The sequence below is a fragment of the Anopheles funestus genome, chromosome 2RL, assembly GCF_943734845.2.
Source record: "Anopheles funestus chromosome 2RL, idAnoFuneDA-416_04, whole genome shotgun sequence".
Taxonomy (NCBI): Eukaryota; Metazoa; Arthropoda; class Insecta; order Diptera; family Culicidae; genus Anopheles; species Anopheles funestus.
In genome coordinates, this window is record NC_064598.1 from 28,141,839 (window position 1) to 28,160,566 (window position 18,728).

At 39.9% G+C, this 18,728-nt stretch overlaps 1 protein-coding gene across 15 annotated transcripts in view; it reads right to left on the minus strand.

Annotated features, from left to right (window-relative positions):
* Positions 1 to 18,728, minus strand: part of LOC125761834 (tyrosine-protein phosphatase 10D) — a 117,238-nt gene that overhangs the window by 31,999 nt on the left and 66,511 nt on the right. For 2 of the 15 annotated variants that reach the window (XM_049423360.1, XM_049423364.1), the window contains exons 1-2: positions 8,838 to 9,038; positions 6,543 to 7,898 (exon numbers count right to left, since the gene is read on the minus strand). In XM_049423360.1, coding sequence (XP_049279317.1) covers positions 6,543 to 6,767 — 225 coding nt within the window. In that variant the 5' untranslated portion in view covers positions 6,768 to 7,898; positions 8,838 to 9,038. The other 13 variants (XM_049423361.1, XM_049423363.1, XM_049423365.1 and 10 more) reach the window with 12 other exon arrangements.

Consider the following 18,728-nt stretch of genomic DNA (forward strand, 5'->3'; position numbering starts at 1 on the left):
TCGAAATTTCTCACGCAGCTTGGACCTAAAGGTAACGTCATCGACCATCAACTTTCGCCAACTGGGAACGTGCAGCAAGGCGTTAAAATCGATACGGGGAGAAGCTTTCGCAGCTTGGTAAACAAATCGCAAGCAGATTTGAATCAAGCCCGTTTAAGTATTTTGTTTATAGAAAAAAATCGATTAAATTAATAAGCACAACATTATGCTATTGAAGGTTCAATTTATAATTCATCCCATCTGTCTGACATACATGAAATTTACGAAATAACATCATGTGCCACAACAGTCATCAAGTGTGTTTGTCCCATGGAATTGTTGTTCAGTGTGGGAATTAAACAGTCAGAAGTAGAGAGACGAAAAAAAAGACATGTAAACCAACAACGGATAAACCGGTCCCTCGCGGCACTATTCGGCGATGTGGCTGTGGTTGACCTTCGCAAAGAGAAAACAGTGTCGACCAACGCTTACACGGCGTATTTGTCTGTATGTATGCTCGGCTGTATAGTATGTGTGCGTGTGTGTGTGTCAGCACAACACATCACCATAGGGATGATAATTCCTACATTAAGCCGTATGGCTTTGGGTTGATTAAAAAAAAACACCCCCCAACGAGCGTAGGAAAGAGAAAGCGGCAAGACGAAAAAGGAAGAGCTACTTTTATGCTTCGTGAGGGCTCTCTAGCCCCCGCACCTGTGGTGCTGTGCGTGTGTGTGTGTGTGTGTGTGTGTGTGTGTGTGTGTGTGTGTGTGTGTGTGTGTGGAAAAGTTTACAATCCCGCGTTATGAAGGAGTAAAGTAGTAGCAAACAAAAAAAACACAACAACGAACAACAATGCAACATACATTCCATTAAGTTGCGATGTAAAATGTACCGCACAAAACTTAAGGCATTTTTTGAGGGGGTAAGCCAAAATGTTCCAATATTTTAGCAAACACGAAAAGGTTACAGTAACTTGTTGCAACTATAATGCACTAGCGCTTGTAATGTGCAGGCACTAGGAACTGGGCCGAAAGTGCCGAAAATAAATCGTACGGACACAGTGGTTGCGTGGCAAATTGAGCGCAATGTAGCTCCGTCTTGACCATGCAATTGCTCGGAGGGTTGTTGTATGCTTTTTTATGACATTTCTACCACAAAGCGGTGAACGTGGTGGACTAGTTTTGATTTATTTTTGGGGTATGAACAATGTGCTAACACTATTGAATGCATCTTTTCAAACACAGCAGAGTAGACACACCTGTTTATTCCAGCACACCCTTGTGCTGGAGGTTCTTTAGGGCACACCCTTCACGTGCAAGTTCATGGTAATGTGATGCCATCATGTTTTGCAAGGATGGTTCGATTTTGTGTTGTGTGACCAAAAACGTTCCATGTTGAAAATTAGAGATAATCACGAATAGCACGGTTTGAACGAGTGATGACTTTACTGTAAATTGTTCTGAGAGGTTAATTGAAGCGAATTAACAAAATTGTTCCATGAATATGAAATTACCAGCTTAACACTGACCAAAAACGAAGTCCAATTTAATAAAATATTTAATAAATCGTTACTGAAGTCTATAATGGCTTTAAGTAAAAAGCTTATCATTCAGGACGAAAAAATGAAACGTAAAACAAAATAAAATAAATGTTCAAAAATCGTACATCTTTTTCTTGAAATTTTGTTTTATTTAACACTAGAACTACTAAGCGTTTTAAGCGTTTTTCGTTTGTGGTTAATTTTTAAACAATTTCGAAGAGTTGGAGTATATTTTATTGTTTATTGCAGATCGTACTATAGAATATATATGTGAAACTCTTGTTTGAACTACCTTAGAATTGTTTAACCTTAAAAAATTATGTGATGAAAATGAAGCGTTCCAGTCAAAATGACTGGTCCGGTAGTTCTAGTGTTAACACTGACCAAAATCGAAGTCCAATTTAATAAAACATTTAATAAATCGTTACTGAAGTCTATAATGGCTTTAAGTTAAAAGCTTATCATTTAAGACGAAAAAATGAAACGTAAAACAAAATAAAATAAATGTTTAAAAATCGTACATCTTTTTCTTGAAATTTTGTTTTATTTAACACTAGAACTACCAAGCGTTTTAAGCGTTTTTCGTTCGTGGTCATTTTTTAAAGAATTTCGAAGAGTTGGAGTACGATTTTATTGTTTAATGCAGATCGTACTATAGAATAAATATGTAAAATGCATGTTTCAACTACCTTAGGAATGTTTAACCCCTAAAAATAATGTTATTAAAATGAAGCGTTTCAATCAAAATGACTGGTCCGGTAGTTCTAGTGTTAACAATGCTTTTTAAAATTATGTTAGATGGAACTTTTCCGAGACTCTTGAACCTGATTGACCCGAAATTTGTATCAGATGTTACAGATTATAATTATTAAACTTATTAATTTTAATTATTAAACGCTTTTAACAAAGCGATTTATTCATAAAATCAAAATAAAAGATCATTTAGAATAAACATTAATTCAAAGTTTGTTAACATTTATAGAAAATGTCAAACAGGTTAGTAGAAAGCTTTGTTTTTGACATTTTTCTAGCAGTGTTTGGAAGAGAAAAAAAACTTCAAGAAAAACTAGCAGCGTTTATACGTCAAAACGTATATAAAAAATGCATCAATTGGGTATGATTTTTTTTTAAATTCAAAACAACAATGCAACAATCAACTACAAGTCCCGAATGGTACGCATATTTGGAGTATTGTAAACCCTCATGTCTGAAAATTTTATCAGGTTTTGTGAGCATTTTTAAAATTTATCACAAAAATTTGAGGAATCAAACTAAAACCACGTGATTGAACTGCTCGAAAGGGAAGCCGTAAAATGTCGTTGGTTACTACCAATTCTAACCCGCTGGAATGGAACTTGGAAGCAAACCAAACAAACATATCACTCACACGCGTGCACAGCTCGTTAAACGAAGCAAGGCCACACCGGTGTACGGTCAATTCCACGAGGTGCTAAACCATCCGCACGTTTAGAAAGGGGCAGAGCCTGTGTGTTCGATGGCTCGGACTATTTCAACCCAACCCGTGCCGTGGTGCTCGACAAACATCGCGAGCCGAAAAGCCCCTAGAGGCCGCGTACGCAGACAACTCTCCACAAATGGTTAATGGCCAATTGTTGCACAGTGGCCGCTGCTGCTGCTGCTGCTGCTGCTGCTGCTGCTGCTACTAACAGCTACTACTACTGCTGTTGCTACACGAACACGAACGTGGACTTGTATATGATGCCTTCGTTACGATCAAAGGGAACGAGCGGTTTGAAGGGAGATTTGTTTGATACGAACAATCAGCACTGTGGTGGGCCATCACCCACCTTTACATGGAGGGAACACCTAGTCACATTGACGTAGTTTTTGTGTTGTTTTGTTCAACCCAACGCTGTGGACAACAATGCGAATCAAAGCACAACGGCGCACGGTTCGTCCTGTCTGGCGTTGGTGTGGAATGTTTTCAATTTGTTTGTTTTATGTGTGCTGTTACATTCCGGCCGTTACATTTGCACTAACTCTGGGAAGCGTTAGGGTAGTACAAAAAAGAAGAGTTAGTTACAGGTCCAGTTTTGTAGATACAAAGGTTTGACGCCAATCGTCAAAACCGGCTGCGAGGGAAATTTCATCATCAAATATTCACCAACATTTTCTCCAATGGCCGTAACTTACGTGCCGTTGGTTTACATTTAGTTTTGTTGGTAACGATTTTTTTTTCAGCTACAGAAGGTATAAAACCCAATTTTACGATTCAAAGGAATGACAAAATGATCAATTGATACAACATTAAAAATGTATGAAATTGTTATTTATGTGTTACCAACAAAATCAAATTCCATACAAGAAATTTTAACAAAATTTAAAGATGAATAGAAATTTAAACACATTCAGTATAAATATCAATTTTTTTTAATAAAATAGTTGATAAATCACAAAAAATATCTTCCGTTATTACAACAACCAACAATGTCTCGCGCAGTATAAGTTTAACCTTAAAAGGTTAGTAACATGCAAGTTGTTGCTTTTGTGCAAAATGGAATAATATTTCAAAATGTTAAATATTTAGCAAACCGGAACGCTGCAACACATCGGTTTTTGTGCCATTCACTTTTCTTTATTCAAAAGCACATGTAACGTATTTTTTTTAATTTTAGCAGGGTTTTATATGAATAAAAAATAAGCTCACGATAAATTATGATTATTTTTAACAATGATTAAGGCGAACGATGTTTTTTCTAGAAGCGGGTTTACAATTTAATGAGACTCATAACAGCATTAAATTAAAACAAAATTACTATGTTGTTGAATTTGAACATACTGAATAATTGGTCATAAACTATTTTTTGTCATTTGTCATTTTTAAAATCATCATTGAAAAAAATTAAACCAAAATCCAACATAACAAGCAGTACGGAAAATATTAAAGCATCAATTGACACTGAATTGGTACTGAAACGAACCACTAAAACCGACACACGCAAAAAAAATCGACAAATTCAATGGGGTTTAGTGTTTTGATCACTCCCTCTGTCTCTCCCACAGAAGCAAGTTGATTGAATTTCAATTTATGTGGTTTGACAACAATATCGATGCACGATGCCGTACACCCGGCCTTTGGATTGGAAAGCTATAACAGCGATAACAGTATGTTGGAATTGGACCAAGTCCAGCATCATCCGTTGGGCTGGGTCGCAATGTATAGAGTTGCCAACAGTTGGTCGCTCGATTGGAGACGTTTCTCGCCTTATCAACTGGAACAGAGGAGTTTAGTATAATCTCTCCGATGCCAGAAGTTCACACGAAACGTATGCAAAAGGAAAAGGAAGAAAAAATCTAATGAAGTTGGGTGTCGTGTGCCTCCGTTTTGGATTTGCTAAAGAAGCCGTTTATCTAACCGGCCCGGCCAACCATCTGTAGCGATTAAATCAGGTCTGAAATGAAGCCACGGTCATCATTTATCAGTTTGTATTATCAATATCAATATCAATATCATATCAATAGAAAATGATAAGCTTCAACATTGATTATGATTGGTTATGAACAGATGATTGACGGGCAATCGTTGCTGTCAATTGTTGTTCCAATTGTTTGCTTCCGAACGTTTCTAACTGAAAGAAAAATTGAGATACTGGACAATAGGTTTAAATACCTTTTATCGCTAAATACCTTTTATATCTAAATACAGTGGAATGCCGATAATCCGGGTACCTTTTATCCGGCTGTCCCATTATCCGTGCAGGTCGCAAATGACAGTTCTAAAGGCGAAATGTCATATTAACTACCAAACCAATGACAGCGAGAAATAAAAGCCTCAAAAGGCAATGATACAATTTGCTCAAGTCCGACCAAATAGAACAAATTTATTTTGCAAAGTGCAACTAAGAAAATTAACAACTTGCTTTAGAATAAAATTTCACCCTAAACACGAATATTTATCAATAAAAAGAGTTGTTCCTATTATCCGTGATATTCACTTATCCGGCAAGGGCTGAGTCCCGATGAGCACGGATAATCGGCGTTCCACTGTGGGGAGAATCTGATTCAGATTCATGAATCTGAACGAATCTTTGAGCTGAAATGAATTACTCTGAATCTTAATTCTGCAGATTCATGGATCCTCATTGAATTATGAATCCTTAGATTTTCGGGATAGTTCACCCTCTTAATCCCCCACGGCCCTGCCTCTCCCGGTTAGCCCATTTAATTCAAGTTTGTTGGCAGCGAATCATCAAGGATTCATGAATCTTTGAGGATTCATTTCAACTTATGAAAATTGATTAATATTTTGGAAGACGGCTCATGATATGAATGACTCTTCACTGAAGATTCTTTTTGATGAATGACTCTTTTCAAAAGATTCAATAAGCACAACACTACTAAATACCTGTAAAACCCGTATTATAATAACCAACTAATTTTAGCAAATTATCTAACTTCGTACAAAGTAGTAAAGCATGTTCGAGGATTCTTTTCCAGAAAAGTACATAAATAAAGTGGAGTATAAATAGCCTGTTGAAGAAGGAAAAATAATCAAGGAAAACATCTGGTAACTGGCGCAACTGTGAGATAATATTGTTGTATGTGTGTCTTTCTACTCTATCAAACAAATAACACTACTTTCCCGAGATTTATGATCACTTTCGGTATCTTTGGCGTCGTGTCTCGGGCATGATGTGGCACGCGCCAGCACTAGCTTCGAACCACGGAGCGTCGTCATATATCAAAAACTCGATACAATTTATGATACCAATGTCACGCAAAGATAAGCGTCGAGGGAGAGAAACTGAAGTGAATCGCACTTTTACTTGCTTAATACGAAACTGTTGGCTGGTGAAATAAATCCCGTCCGGTTCTGGTAATTGTACACGAGCATAATATTTTATACATTATTTTTGGTTTGTTATTTTGATGCTCTAACGTTTTCCATCAGTCCTCGGCACCGGGAAATCAGATAAACACAGACATGAATGAGTGAATTAGGAAAATCTCTAACCCCTGGACTGCTGGTAAATGCACTCACTACCGGTACGGTTCTTACCTGTGCTAGCACCAGCACGACAAGAAAAGTCGAAAGGAACAGCTCGCGCACCCCGAGGGCGGAAGTCAATCTCATGTTGCTACCCGTCGGTGCCACTATTTTCCGCCTTCCCGTGCCGCGCTGTTCTACGCTTTTCCGTGCCGGTCCGGATCGTTCCCGTTGTTTATGGTTATGCTGCGTCGGCGGTTGCATCTTTTTTCTCCTTTCCAGCGCTGCTGATTGCATCGTGTTTACATAGAAAACCACACTAACCCACACATACGTACACAGGCGCACATAAACACGCGACGGGGGGTAATTTTTTTTCTTGTAGGCTGGTGACTAGTGGTGGTGGTGGACGATGCGGTAAAGATGTTGTCTAATATTCCGTCGTGTGCGCGAGATTTTTTCCCCACCCCACCGGGGGAGGTGCACGCACCCGCGGTTGGAAAATGGAGAGGAATGGAAAATTAATTCGTGTGTGGTTGACGTTTTGTTTCCTTCGGTTGAAATTTATTTTTAGCACTTCCGCACCGAAAACACAGCAGCTTCACTTGGGCCGCGCACTATATTGCAGCAGGCAATGATTTTCGTTGTCGAGAAATGCTCATACATAAAACGCACATATGTAAAAAAAACACGCACCAGATGTGAAACACTGAGCGCAATTTTTGCTGGGCAGGACGACCGAAGGGGTCTTCAGATTACACGGGAACAACAAATCACATTTGCACTTGACGGACGGTCCCTTCGGGGGGTGAAGATGCAAAAAGAAAATGCATTCACACGCGTTTCAGCATATTACGACAAAGCTGGCTTTGATCGCAAATCGAACCGGCAGAGGGTTGAAACGGAAAAACGACAAAACAAACAAAACATTACACCAGAAACGAATTGCACAAATTTAATATAATTTTTTTGGCAGATTTTTTTTTCTTTTACACCACCACTATTTTCCACAGCTTCACAATCACGCCGGAAAACACTCGTCACTTTTCGGTTAAAGAACTTTTGCACCTAATTTTCCACTAGCAAACACACGTTGTTGTTAAACACTGATTCAGAAACATTATTAGCTCGGTACGCATTAAAGCAGCATTTTACGCATTTTCACTTTACAGCCTTCCGCCCGAGGTAACACGCACACACAAACAATAGGGCACACGGTCTGGAAAACTAAACTCATTCACTCGCAGGCATGCAGGGAATGTGTGAATGTGTGTCCCGCAACCAGCCAGATCAGGCTGGGTGTTTTTTTGTTGTTGTGTGCCTTCGACCAAAGACCCGATTTCCTATGCTAACCTCTAATGTGGGTCATTTCGGCATTGTGTGTGTTGCTAAGAGTGCGGCGCCATCTGAGCACCAAAGGAGAGAACCCTGCAAACATAAAAGCGCACCATAAGTAATAGGCAAAAACCTAGCAAAGGGTCGAGAGAATACACACATAGGAAGGGGAAAACCAGGCTAGAAGAAGGCAAGAGGTTTAATGAATGAAATGTAAAGAAAATTTACTCCTCAAAGCAAAGATGAGGATACGAAAAAAAACAAACAAAACACCAAAAAACAATTTAATATTGGTCTAAAAGAAAATTCAACCCCTGCACAGAGCAATATTCAAAATCGTTCTTTGTTTTCCCAAAAGCCCAAAACCAAAGAGCGAATGTGCACTTCCGGGTTTGTACGGCGTACCACCAATTTTCCCGAGCATGCTACGGAGGATTTTCAGGATTCAATGCGTTCTCTTTTCCACTTCACTGAACCCCCATTGCCATGTGACGGTAGGAGGCACACACGCTCTCTCTGTGTGTGCGCTCACTGCTTGATTCTTTTCCTTTTTTGTATTTCTTCTTCGCGTACACTTTCACACCCCTTCACTCTTCTTCTTCACTAGGCGTTTTGCAGACTCTCTTGCACCCTCTTCGACAGTGTTTTATTTTCCTTTCGCTTTCCTTTGCTTCAAAATGCCACTGCCAGTACGCACACGGGCCAGATTTTTCTTTTCCTTTCTCGCCCTTCCACACGCGCGCGCCACTAAATACATTTCGTCTAATGACACATTGGCGAGCGCCTAAACTGGCCTGTGGCTGTCTCTGCGTTGCTACTGGCAACAACAATGGAATGCTGTTTCACGATTTGGCTGGAGCGGAAACAAGATTGCGCTCCGTGGCCCGGGCACAGCTTCTCACGATTTATCACGCTGACTGGTGGAATTTAGCACGACGCGAAATCCGCCAACAATCATTCACGACGATAATGATTCTCGTTATTATGGTAATGGCTACCCGATGTGATGCACAAAAAAATGTAGAAACGCACCGTCGGATGTTAGCAGCACCAGCGACACGAAATTCACCTCTCTCGTTTGGAAGGGAATCGAAAAGTGCTGATGTTGACGCGAACGCGAGCGACTCCTCCGCTGTCACCTGCAACAATAACAAACAAAAGCACCAACTCGGGTATGTAGAAGCGTGGTACGTACATGGTGCGTTTTCTCCCCTGCACTTTGACACATCATTTTGACAGTTGGGAGCAACGGAAAACCATTTGTCTGCAGCTATGTGAAGCACAATCAAGCATCTAAATTCGGTTTTTGATCGATTTAAAACCTAAACTTAACCATTTGTTGAAAGATGTTTAAAAACTTTGTGTTCCCCTACTTCAATCTTCCAAAATTAGCATTTTACATACAAATGAAATCCTGCAATTTCGATTACATCTGCGATTCATCATCCATTAATTTTCGTTTAAGTTTATGTTCATATGTACTACAAAAGAAAGTTGAAATGTGGACATTAAATTTATCTCTTTTATAAAATAATTTCGTCAATTGTATTATTCCTAAAAGTGGCAAAGATCTTTGCCTTGATCTCTACCTTCATCAAGGGCAGATTACACTTGTTGTCAAATCAAGTGAAGCGCACCTGTGCTATGAATGAACTATGGTCGAGCTCGCGGACATATAGCTGACATTCAAACAGAAAAATCGTTGGTGCAATTCCGTGAGTAGTATAACAATTTAATTTTATTGTTTTACAATATATTTTGATAAAGATTTATTTTGATTTGTTCATAAATAAATCATAATCATAAAATATTTTGAAGAATTGCACACATTACAATAAACAACATGAAAGATGAACAAATCCCCAAGCTATGTAAATCTCAAGGCTCATTTACACGACAGCAATAGGACTTGAGATTATGCTGAGACACCGGATGCTGCACGTGATTGTTGAGTAAATTATTTAAATTTGTGATTTACAGTCTGTTAAACAATAAAACACAAAATACAGAACGTTAGTGCGATCAGTCCGTCACCAAGCGTATACCTTGTAAGATAAATTGCAAATTGAATAATAGAACAGAGATCTCGTCTTTGTTACGGCTCTGGCATTATCCGATTAAAGGAACAAAAAAATGTTCTGAGCTAAAGTGAACCTTGGATTATTCAGATCTATTTGCTAACAAAGTATTTTCCTTCATTGATCTTTTAATAAACAACTTCATACAAATTAAATATCATCGATCATCTACTGTTCAATATATGCGAGTTCTTAAACTTAAGTACAATTTCATTAAACTGTTATGAGTGCTATCGGTAAATAACAGAAACTTCTATCACACCTAACATTTCTTAATATCTTTTTAAACATGGATATTTTCGTCGGATAAGTACATCAATTGTGTACTTTGCAATTTAGAAATGGAAAGTGTTTTTGCAACAACCTGCTCCAATGGCTTCATGCTCCGTAGCCTTTGCTTCACCATTAGCATTTCCCGACATGTCATCTGCCAATGATCTCCGGGTACGAGTATAATATGTCCCGGGCGTTGGAACTTCAATTCAACCCATCGGCGTACGAAGACAGGATACCGACAGTGCACTTCAATTTCACACTCGTACAGCGCCGTTTATCATTGTTTGCTTCATCATAGTACCGGAAGTAGGCATTCAATGTGTGGCCACCCTGGTACAATTACACCCTGGGCAAGGGCGTTCGAATTTCTTTGCATTATATAGCTTCCATTTCGTAGTAGTGGTCATTGATTTGGCGAACAAACAAATCTCTCCACTGCCATTGTGTGTATGACGATTGGTTTGACCGATCATAAGCGGATGGTGGCAATGCAAGGTACCGCAAATGGATCGATGGTCGACCGCTGGGTCGATGGTAATTGCTGTAAGGAAATGAATTATAGCTCGGCACCAATAAGCATGTCCCGTGGCGATCGCTTTAAGATGTTTCATGTTCGAAAAAGGTGAAAGAATTGAATGATATTGTTCTTGCCAGCGATCATAAGCAAGTATGTTTCAGTGGGCATTGTTTTAAAACACATTAGAGCAGTACCTTTTTACCGGAAATTGTTTTCGTTTTCCGATACTGCCATCTATTCGAGGCATTGTTTGGTAAGAGGAAAACCAGCGTAACGATATTTATTTCTGCAATGATTAAGCTGCTTTTGCTCAACACGGTACAACCATGTCATTCGGACGCAAAACGGTAATCATACGATGCAATCTTTATTGAGCTGGCGATCGTGATGCATCCATATGCAACGTACGTTTGTTTGAAGAAATACTCCACTAAACGGTCAGCTTCTTGCCCATTGCTCATTGGCTCTCTGACGCATTGGACTGGCGATGCATAAAACTGTCGTTAACACTGTAACCTGATCGAAACGCAATAATGTAACGCTTCCTTCACAGGGTTGAAACTGAACGCAACGCAAAACGTTTTAAGGGATCATTCAACTATTACGTTACACTGGAAGGGAGAACGGGGAGAGGGGAAGGGGTTGTCTGGGAGCGTTACGATTTGTTACAGAGAGGGATTTATTCGGAATTCTTAAAGAATGCTTGAAAAATACTAGCTATAACACATGATCGATAGTGTGAGAAAACAGGATGAAAATTAAAAAAATTGTTCGATTCTTTCCTTTCGTAAATTTCCCCATAATCGTCCGGAAAAAAACCGCCAGAAAGGATTCTTCGACACTTCCAAGAGAACATCCATCCCATATAGCAAAACAATAGCTCATTTTGTAAGCATATACGTAGGTCCAACAAGACACCCAAAGGACATGGTGTTGAATCTTTCAAAAAAAGATTTAGCGTTACGTTTTGTTATAATATGAGGGGGTTAAAAATTAATAATTTTTGCGTTACGTAGTAGTTCAATCATCCCTCAAGTTACGATTTCCAAATTGCTTAAACTTGTGCAAATCAAACCAACCCAGAAAGGGTGGACATCCCCGTGGTTGTGATCGTTCGTGCGTCCATCGATCGTCGATGGGTGGAAAACAAAATCAATAACATGATGTAAGTAAACATTGCCGATTGGGCGAATCGCGCAAAGCGGGATGGCTTAAAAAATTGCACTAATTTTTCGTTTGACAGATTTATCGATCGTTTTTCTTTGGATCGATCCAACTTGTGGTAATCGTTTTGGTGGGCTGTTTGTTGGTCAAACGCTCCCAGAATGCGTAAAGTGTGATCGCAACGATGATCATCCGTACGATAATTGGCGCAAAAAGTTGATTTACATAAAAGTGTGATAAGTGATCGACAAAATGAAAAGGAAATATACAATCTGGGAAGACATTATGAGCAGTTTTCTGAACAGTGTCTATTTTTATCACTAATAGATTATGAAAATTTTAATGATCAAATTTATAATTAGAGTAAATTAAACTGATGTTTATTTAACAGATCAAGATCAATCATTTATTATTACAATTTTCATGGGAAAACAAATCACATTTTACGACCAGCAGTTCACCAATCATCCAAAAATTGTCTTTAACCTTCAACGTAAACAAAACACCCCTTCGAACAAGGGTGTTGGGAAATGAAGATACAAAGATGGGAGATGTTAAGTGTGATGACAGAAAAGCAAATAAATAGTATTACTATTTGCTTCATTTGTCTCTATCACAGTCAAAACAAAAGAAACCCACAATTGAACGTTGAAATGGAGGTTTTGATGTCGCGCCACTGGTCCCGATCTTTAGTTCGAAACTGTTATTGAAACCATCAATAGGTTTATTAGTTTATGGAAAATCTCACAGTTGTTACAGACCGCGCAATGAATTATCAACAACACCGCTCTGCCCACCAGTGGGAAGTATAGTTGTGGATGATTTCATCCCCTTAACCAGTGCAAATAAAACTAATTCCTCGCATCCCATTCCACCGAACTTCTTCGGTCTTTCGGACCGGCTGCTTGACACGTAATTATATCGCCCCAAATTTCGGCATTTTATTATGACTATCGTGTTATGCACTGCACTGCAACCATTGATGCCATTTTTCTTCCCGACCCATACGTTACCGCACACATTGGTGCCGTTTAGTGCTGCCCTGTATAGAAAAAAGGCTGCTATTAGAAAAAATAACGCACCAGGTGCGGGCAGATTCCACGCGAAAATTTTCTGTGTGTGAACATCTTGATCATACACGGACACACACACACACACACACACACACGTCCCATATACACCCCTGCAAGCCAGGGTGCTTTCGATTGCAAAACTGGACGGTTTTTGCACCCGGTTGGCACATCCATCTGATTTGCCACCGATTTAAACCAAGCGAGTGAGCACGTGAGGACGCACGTGTGTGTGTTTGTGGGTTTGAGTGTGTGTATGTGTCTACTTTTTTCGTGGTAATGCCGATGCCGTAGTGATGCTCTCCACCAGACAAAACATTGAAACGATTTACCAAACGGTTGCGCCGGTAACGATCCACACGACAGAAGACTACAACGCAACGACAAGCAACGAACGCAACACGGTGTAACATTAGCTCCCGTTTTGCGTCTTATGTGTTTTATTTTTGTTTCGTTTTGTCTCGCTTTTTTAACCTCCTTTCTTTCTTCATCCTGATCCTGTTCTTAGGTGGTAAAGGCACACTGCTTGCAGCAGGTGAAAGACGGGGCACAGACGAAACCGTGTGCGACCGAAACACTGTGGCGCCCTGTGAAAGAAAGTAAACTTTCGATTTCATTCGTATCGGTTGGCTTGCGAGTGGAAGACGAAATTAGTGCAAAAGGAATGCTAATAAAATACAAACCAAACGGTAGATGTCCAGGCGGGTGACTCGGAATGGGAAAATGGTCGGATTATTTGTACTGTCAAGCGATCGTTACATTTCCACCACGTGAATGGTCGCTGCTACTTGTCTTGCGGTGATCGTAAAATGTTTGCTAAAGACAACAAAATGAAGATAAGTTCCGGGGGAACATAGATACACTTACTGCACACTATCATAAGAATGTGTGTGAAACACAATGTTTCTTTCCCTTAATATCTCTTACTATTGCATTGGCATCCTAACGGCGATGGTAGCTGGAAGGCACCGACAGACCGGGCGCAATAGGTGTAATTGAAGCCAAAAATCGAAAGCTTACCAACGGGCAATTGTATCCGTCCGGCATTGAGCACCCGGGTAAGTAACGTGACGTGGAAGTGACGGCATCCCTTTGGCTCACGCTCTTTGCCTGTTTGGTGGTAAGCATTAAAATGTCACGCCGAAGGTCGATCTAGTTTTTTCTCTTCTTCTCTCCTTCTCTCTGCCGTGTAGTGTATCGGCAATCCCGTGCCAGTTTCCATATCGATGTGTCCGTCCGTCCTGTGTTTTTGCGCGTTAATTTGTTCGCTTTTCTTGCGCAGCGCAAGCGGAACAGAAGCGGAAACGTAATGAGCTAGGTCCGGTTTTGCGATCGTGTAGTAATTGGATGAAATTTCCACAAGAACACTACCGTGCACGACACTGTGTACGGTGTGTGGGCCATGGTCGGGTCAAGAGCAATCTTATGAATGAGAGGGTGTGTGTGTTTTTTTTTTCGGGAAACGTTCTTAGCCTTTTGGTTTATGGATTTATTGGATGAGAGATTGTGTTGGGTATGATTTAGAATTATATAGGCTAGTCTTCTGTGAAAATAATGTTTCTCCCATAGGGTTTTGTTTAATATTTTGCAAATTGTTACTCAAAATTTCGAAGAAGCCTGACAAACCGAAGCACCGGAAGTTTTCGTGAGATATTCTTTACATAATATGCTATTTTATTTTTGTCTATTTTTTTCTAATAAAAATTACGCATTTTGCAAATTTGGCTTTTAAAAACCACTCCAAGAACAACCTGTAAAATGTATCTACCTCTGTGGGGGTTTCCTTTCTATTTTCATGCTTTATTATGTGTCTATAATTTCTCATAAGAATACTGTCAATCCAATAACTGAGGTTGTTTGCTTTAAAAAACACGAAGTTTATCTTGTATTTCCAATTTCTGATTTTTAACATTTGATTTTAACAAATGTTAAACATTTAACAAATGTTAAACATTTTGTTTAACATTTTTCGCCCATCACTTTTCTCTTTTTACACTTCTTATATCAAAGTGCAAAGATAATCAATTATTGCTTCAGAAAAGGTGTAAGGTTGTCATCAACCCCTCCGCTAGTCGTGTTTTACCACAATTTATTGTAATTTTGCACCGCATTTTATCGCTCTTTATGTCATTTTCTTGTTTGTTTTTATTGTTTCGTTGTCGTAAAAAAGTCGTTCTGTTTTGAATTTATTCTGTTTTGTTTTGATAAACTTTTAGATTCTTTTTTCTTCTTTTCCGCTACATTTTCCCTTTTCTTCTTTACTTCTTTTCTTCTTTACTTTTTACAAATCTTTAGGGTAAAAAAAATTAATCACAAAATGATCAATTATCTACATCTTTCTTCCCCATCCATGATTCACTTTAACAACGGTTACGTCTGGTAGTATCAAACCCATCCATCGAGTAGTTTTCCTGTTTTTTCGCCTTTTAGCACGCACATACCCAATGACACACGAAAGCCCACCACTTCATTCTCACTCATGGGTGACAAAACACATTTTTCTATACCATAGACAACGCATCAGTTCAAAAATCATCCCATTTCATCAAGAGCATTGCAGATAAAGTGGAAACTAGCTGTGCCGTGTTACAGCTGTTCGGAGTGGGTTTGGTGTCCCCAAAAAAACAAAGAGCAAGATACAAAATACTAAAGCCAAACAAAACATCTCATCTCACTACCCTAACTCCTTCTCTCTTTCCCTGAAAATCAACACCCCAGCAGAGCATAGTGAGCAAATGCACTCAATTCACGGTGGGCCACACGATCGCGCCCCGTTGGGAGTGTGCACCATTTGAATTGAACAATGGAAGTGTGCGCTTGTTTGTTGCAAAATTAATGCATATCACAGCCCGCACGGAGGTCATGTGAACGAATTGCAAGCTACCGGTGGTGCAGCGACCAGGAATGGTGACTTAATTCGACAGCGGCTGAGTGTTTCCAGCACGGAAAACATCGCTTCGTTGTGCCATATCAGCTGAAGGGAGGAGGTTGTACCCACCGGGTATTGGGGCTTATGATTTCTATGCTCGGCGCCAAAAACCCTCAACTCAGCGCACACTAAATGTTACAATCATTTTTTGTTTCTTCTGGTAACGTACACCTTCGCGCCGCTGTCACAAGATGCCACTGTGTGAGGACCAGTTTGACCCTTTATTTGGAGCACTTTGGTGGATTAATGGCCAGCGAGGCGGCGGACGTAGTTGCACAATGTTTGCCCTTCACTGGTACTGATTTACTGACGGTGATAGTAGCGATCCGGTGTGCGGTTGTTGTGCCTTGTAAAGCACCTTTTCGTGAACTTCCAAAAAATGGAAACTTTGCCAACCCACCCGCCCCGCCAAAAAGGGCAGTGCGAATCTTAACTGGTGCACTTTAAAAATTATCAATTCATCGCTATTTTATTTGAATGCTGTTTAGCCGTCCTCCGGGGCGTTACATTTGCATGTTGGCGTTATGGTTTGGGGTTTTTTCTTACTTTTCGCTCCAAAACGCTTAGCAAAGTCGTACGGAAAGTAAGCTAAATTCTTAACCGACAGCACTTAGGCTGTGTAAGTGTGGATGAGGCAATCGATGAAGTTGGAGGATGGATTGCGTTATACCGTTTAATGCATTTGAGCTGCATGTTTTGCCGTTCGTTCTAAACAATGGGTCAAATGGTGTTTTTGGGGGGCAAAACACAAGAAACCACAGAAAACATGCCCAGTCACATGATGATTGGGGTGATTGTGCAGCGTGCAATTTTTCTTTCATTCAAAAAAGTGGTCGGTAAAATATGGCTCTTTGGCCCTCTCGGGGTGGCTCTAAGAAATTAATTCAACCAACGAAAGGCTTGAAAATATTTTATCTTTAATTGTGAATTAAATTTAAATTAATTTTTATCAAAATAGCAGTATCCTACGATTGGACTATACTAAAAAGTTGATGATTATAATCACTAAATAAGACTACTTAACATATTACTATAACAAAGAAAGTCTGTTCCTAGTATATTAGAAACTAGCGATGGGTAACGTATAAATTTTGCTGCCTGCTGGAGTTGGAGTCGGAATGACTCCGGAAGAAGTTAACGGGGGCGGAGTGTATTGTGGACTATTGCGAAATTTATAATTTACTCATCACTATCTGGACCCGATTCCTCATCCGGAATTGATCGGACCGATTCGGACTCGATCGAACTCGGAGTGTGCCGGACTCGACCGGACTTGCCGGAGTGAATTTTGATTTTTAGACGGAGTCGGAATCAATTTTTCATACGTGGAGTCCACGATTCCACTCCGGATTACACATCACTACTAGAAACTAAGGCAATTTTTAGTTAAAAAGATAATTTAATTTTGTCTTTTTCTCTTTCTCTCTCTCTCTCTCTCTCTCTCTCTCTCTCTCTATCTCCTTATCTCTTTCTCTCTCTCTCTCTTTCTCTCTTCTCGGTTTAACGGCCTTATAGGTCCTGCTGGCCATTTCTTTCTTATTAGACTTTTCTTTACATCGTAGCCGGATAATCAGTCCTTGCTACGGGGAGACGGTCCGGATGGGATTTGATACTCGGTCCTGCCGCGTGGAACCGGCGCCGTTTATCACATACACCACCGGACCACGACGGGGGCTACGTCAAAGATTTGGCATTGCCTACGTCAAAGATTGACAATTATATAGGTGAATTTAATCAATAAATAAACAAATATTGCTAAGGAATAGTACATATCGGCTTCAGATAACTTATTCATTTTTTATTTTTGTACATTTATAATTATTGTCTTTTAACTCCGCAATGTTTACAGATCACCGATCTAGAGCACAGCTAAGGAAGGATGATCCACCCATAGTGAAAAACTGCAACCATCACCACACATATACAGTTCCGGTATTGGGTTTTTGGTAGATTAAATCGTGCAAAATTTTCCTTCCCGCATCGAAAAACGGGGAAAATGCCGCTTGCATACGGTGAAGCGCTCGTCCGTAAGGCGATGGAAGCATCGTTTTAATATTATTATTAGTTAATTAAAAAAAGACACGATATTCAACCACTCCATTTTCCTTTGATGGGAAGGCCCCCAAAAGACGGGGAAAGCAATAAACACCGTCACCCGTGCATCGGTGAAGGCGTCGTAATAGAAACTAAAATCATTACCCGTTAAGCAAATAGCACCGAATAATGAAGGCAACAGTTTTCGAGCCGTTCGACCAGTTTGGACAGTTTTCCCTCTTTTTTTTGTAGGAAGAAAGTAATGAAAAACCTCGTACCTCGTCGGTTTCATCGAAACGGAGCAGATTTCTTCATTAGTGGTATGCAAAATACGAACGATCGTCACTGCTCTAAGGAAGCATTCAAACGCATAAGTTGAGATGTACAACAAAAAAGAACCTTTATTTTATTTACCTTCATCCAACTTTGGCAGCTTTTTATTGCATCCTTTTTTTGGGGTCTAGCTATCAGTCCAATGAGTCCAGATTACTTAACATTGCACCAAATGTGCATCCCATGACTAACGAAAATGGGAAGAAGGTAGTTTTCACGCATTCTGCCCATGGTTTAATTAATTTTGGGCCACCATTTGGAGCCTCCTTACGTCATCCGTCAGCCTTTCATAATTTCTCCCCATTTGGGTGAAATCCGACCGGATCTGACGAACGGTAAAGAAAGTCGGTTTTCAGTAACACAGCAAAAATAAATCGGCCTGGCATAAATGTATGTGCTGTGTTTTGATGATGTCTAATGCTGAAAGTGCTGCGTGTGATACAATGAGATTTCTCGTACCTTATGTTTAGTACCGACTGGCCGCGTCGTACGGGGTGGCTGCTCCCGGGTGAGGGGACTAGA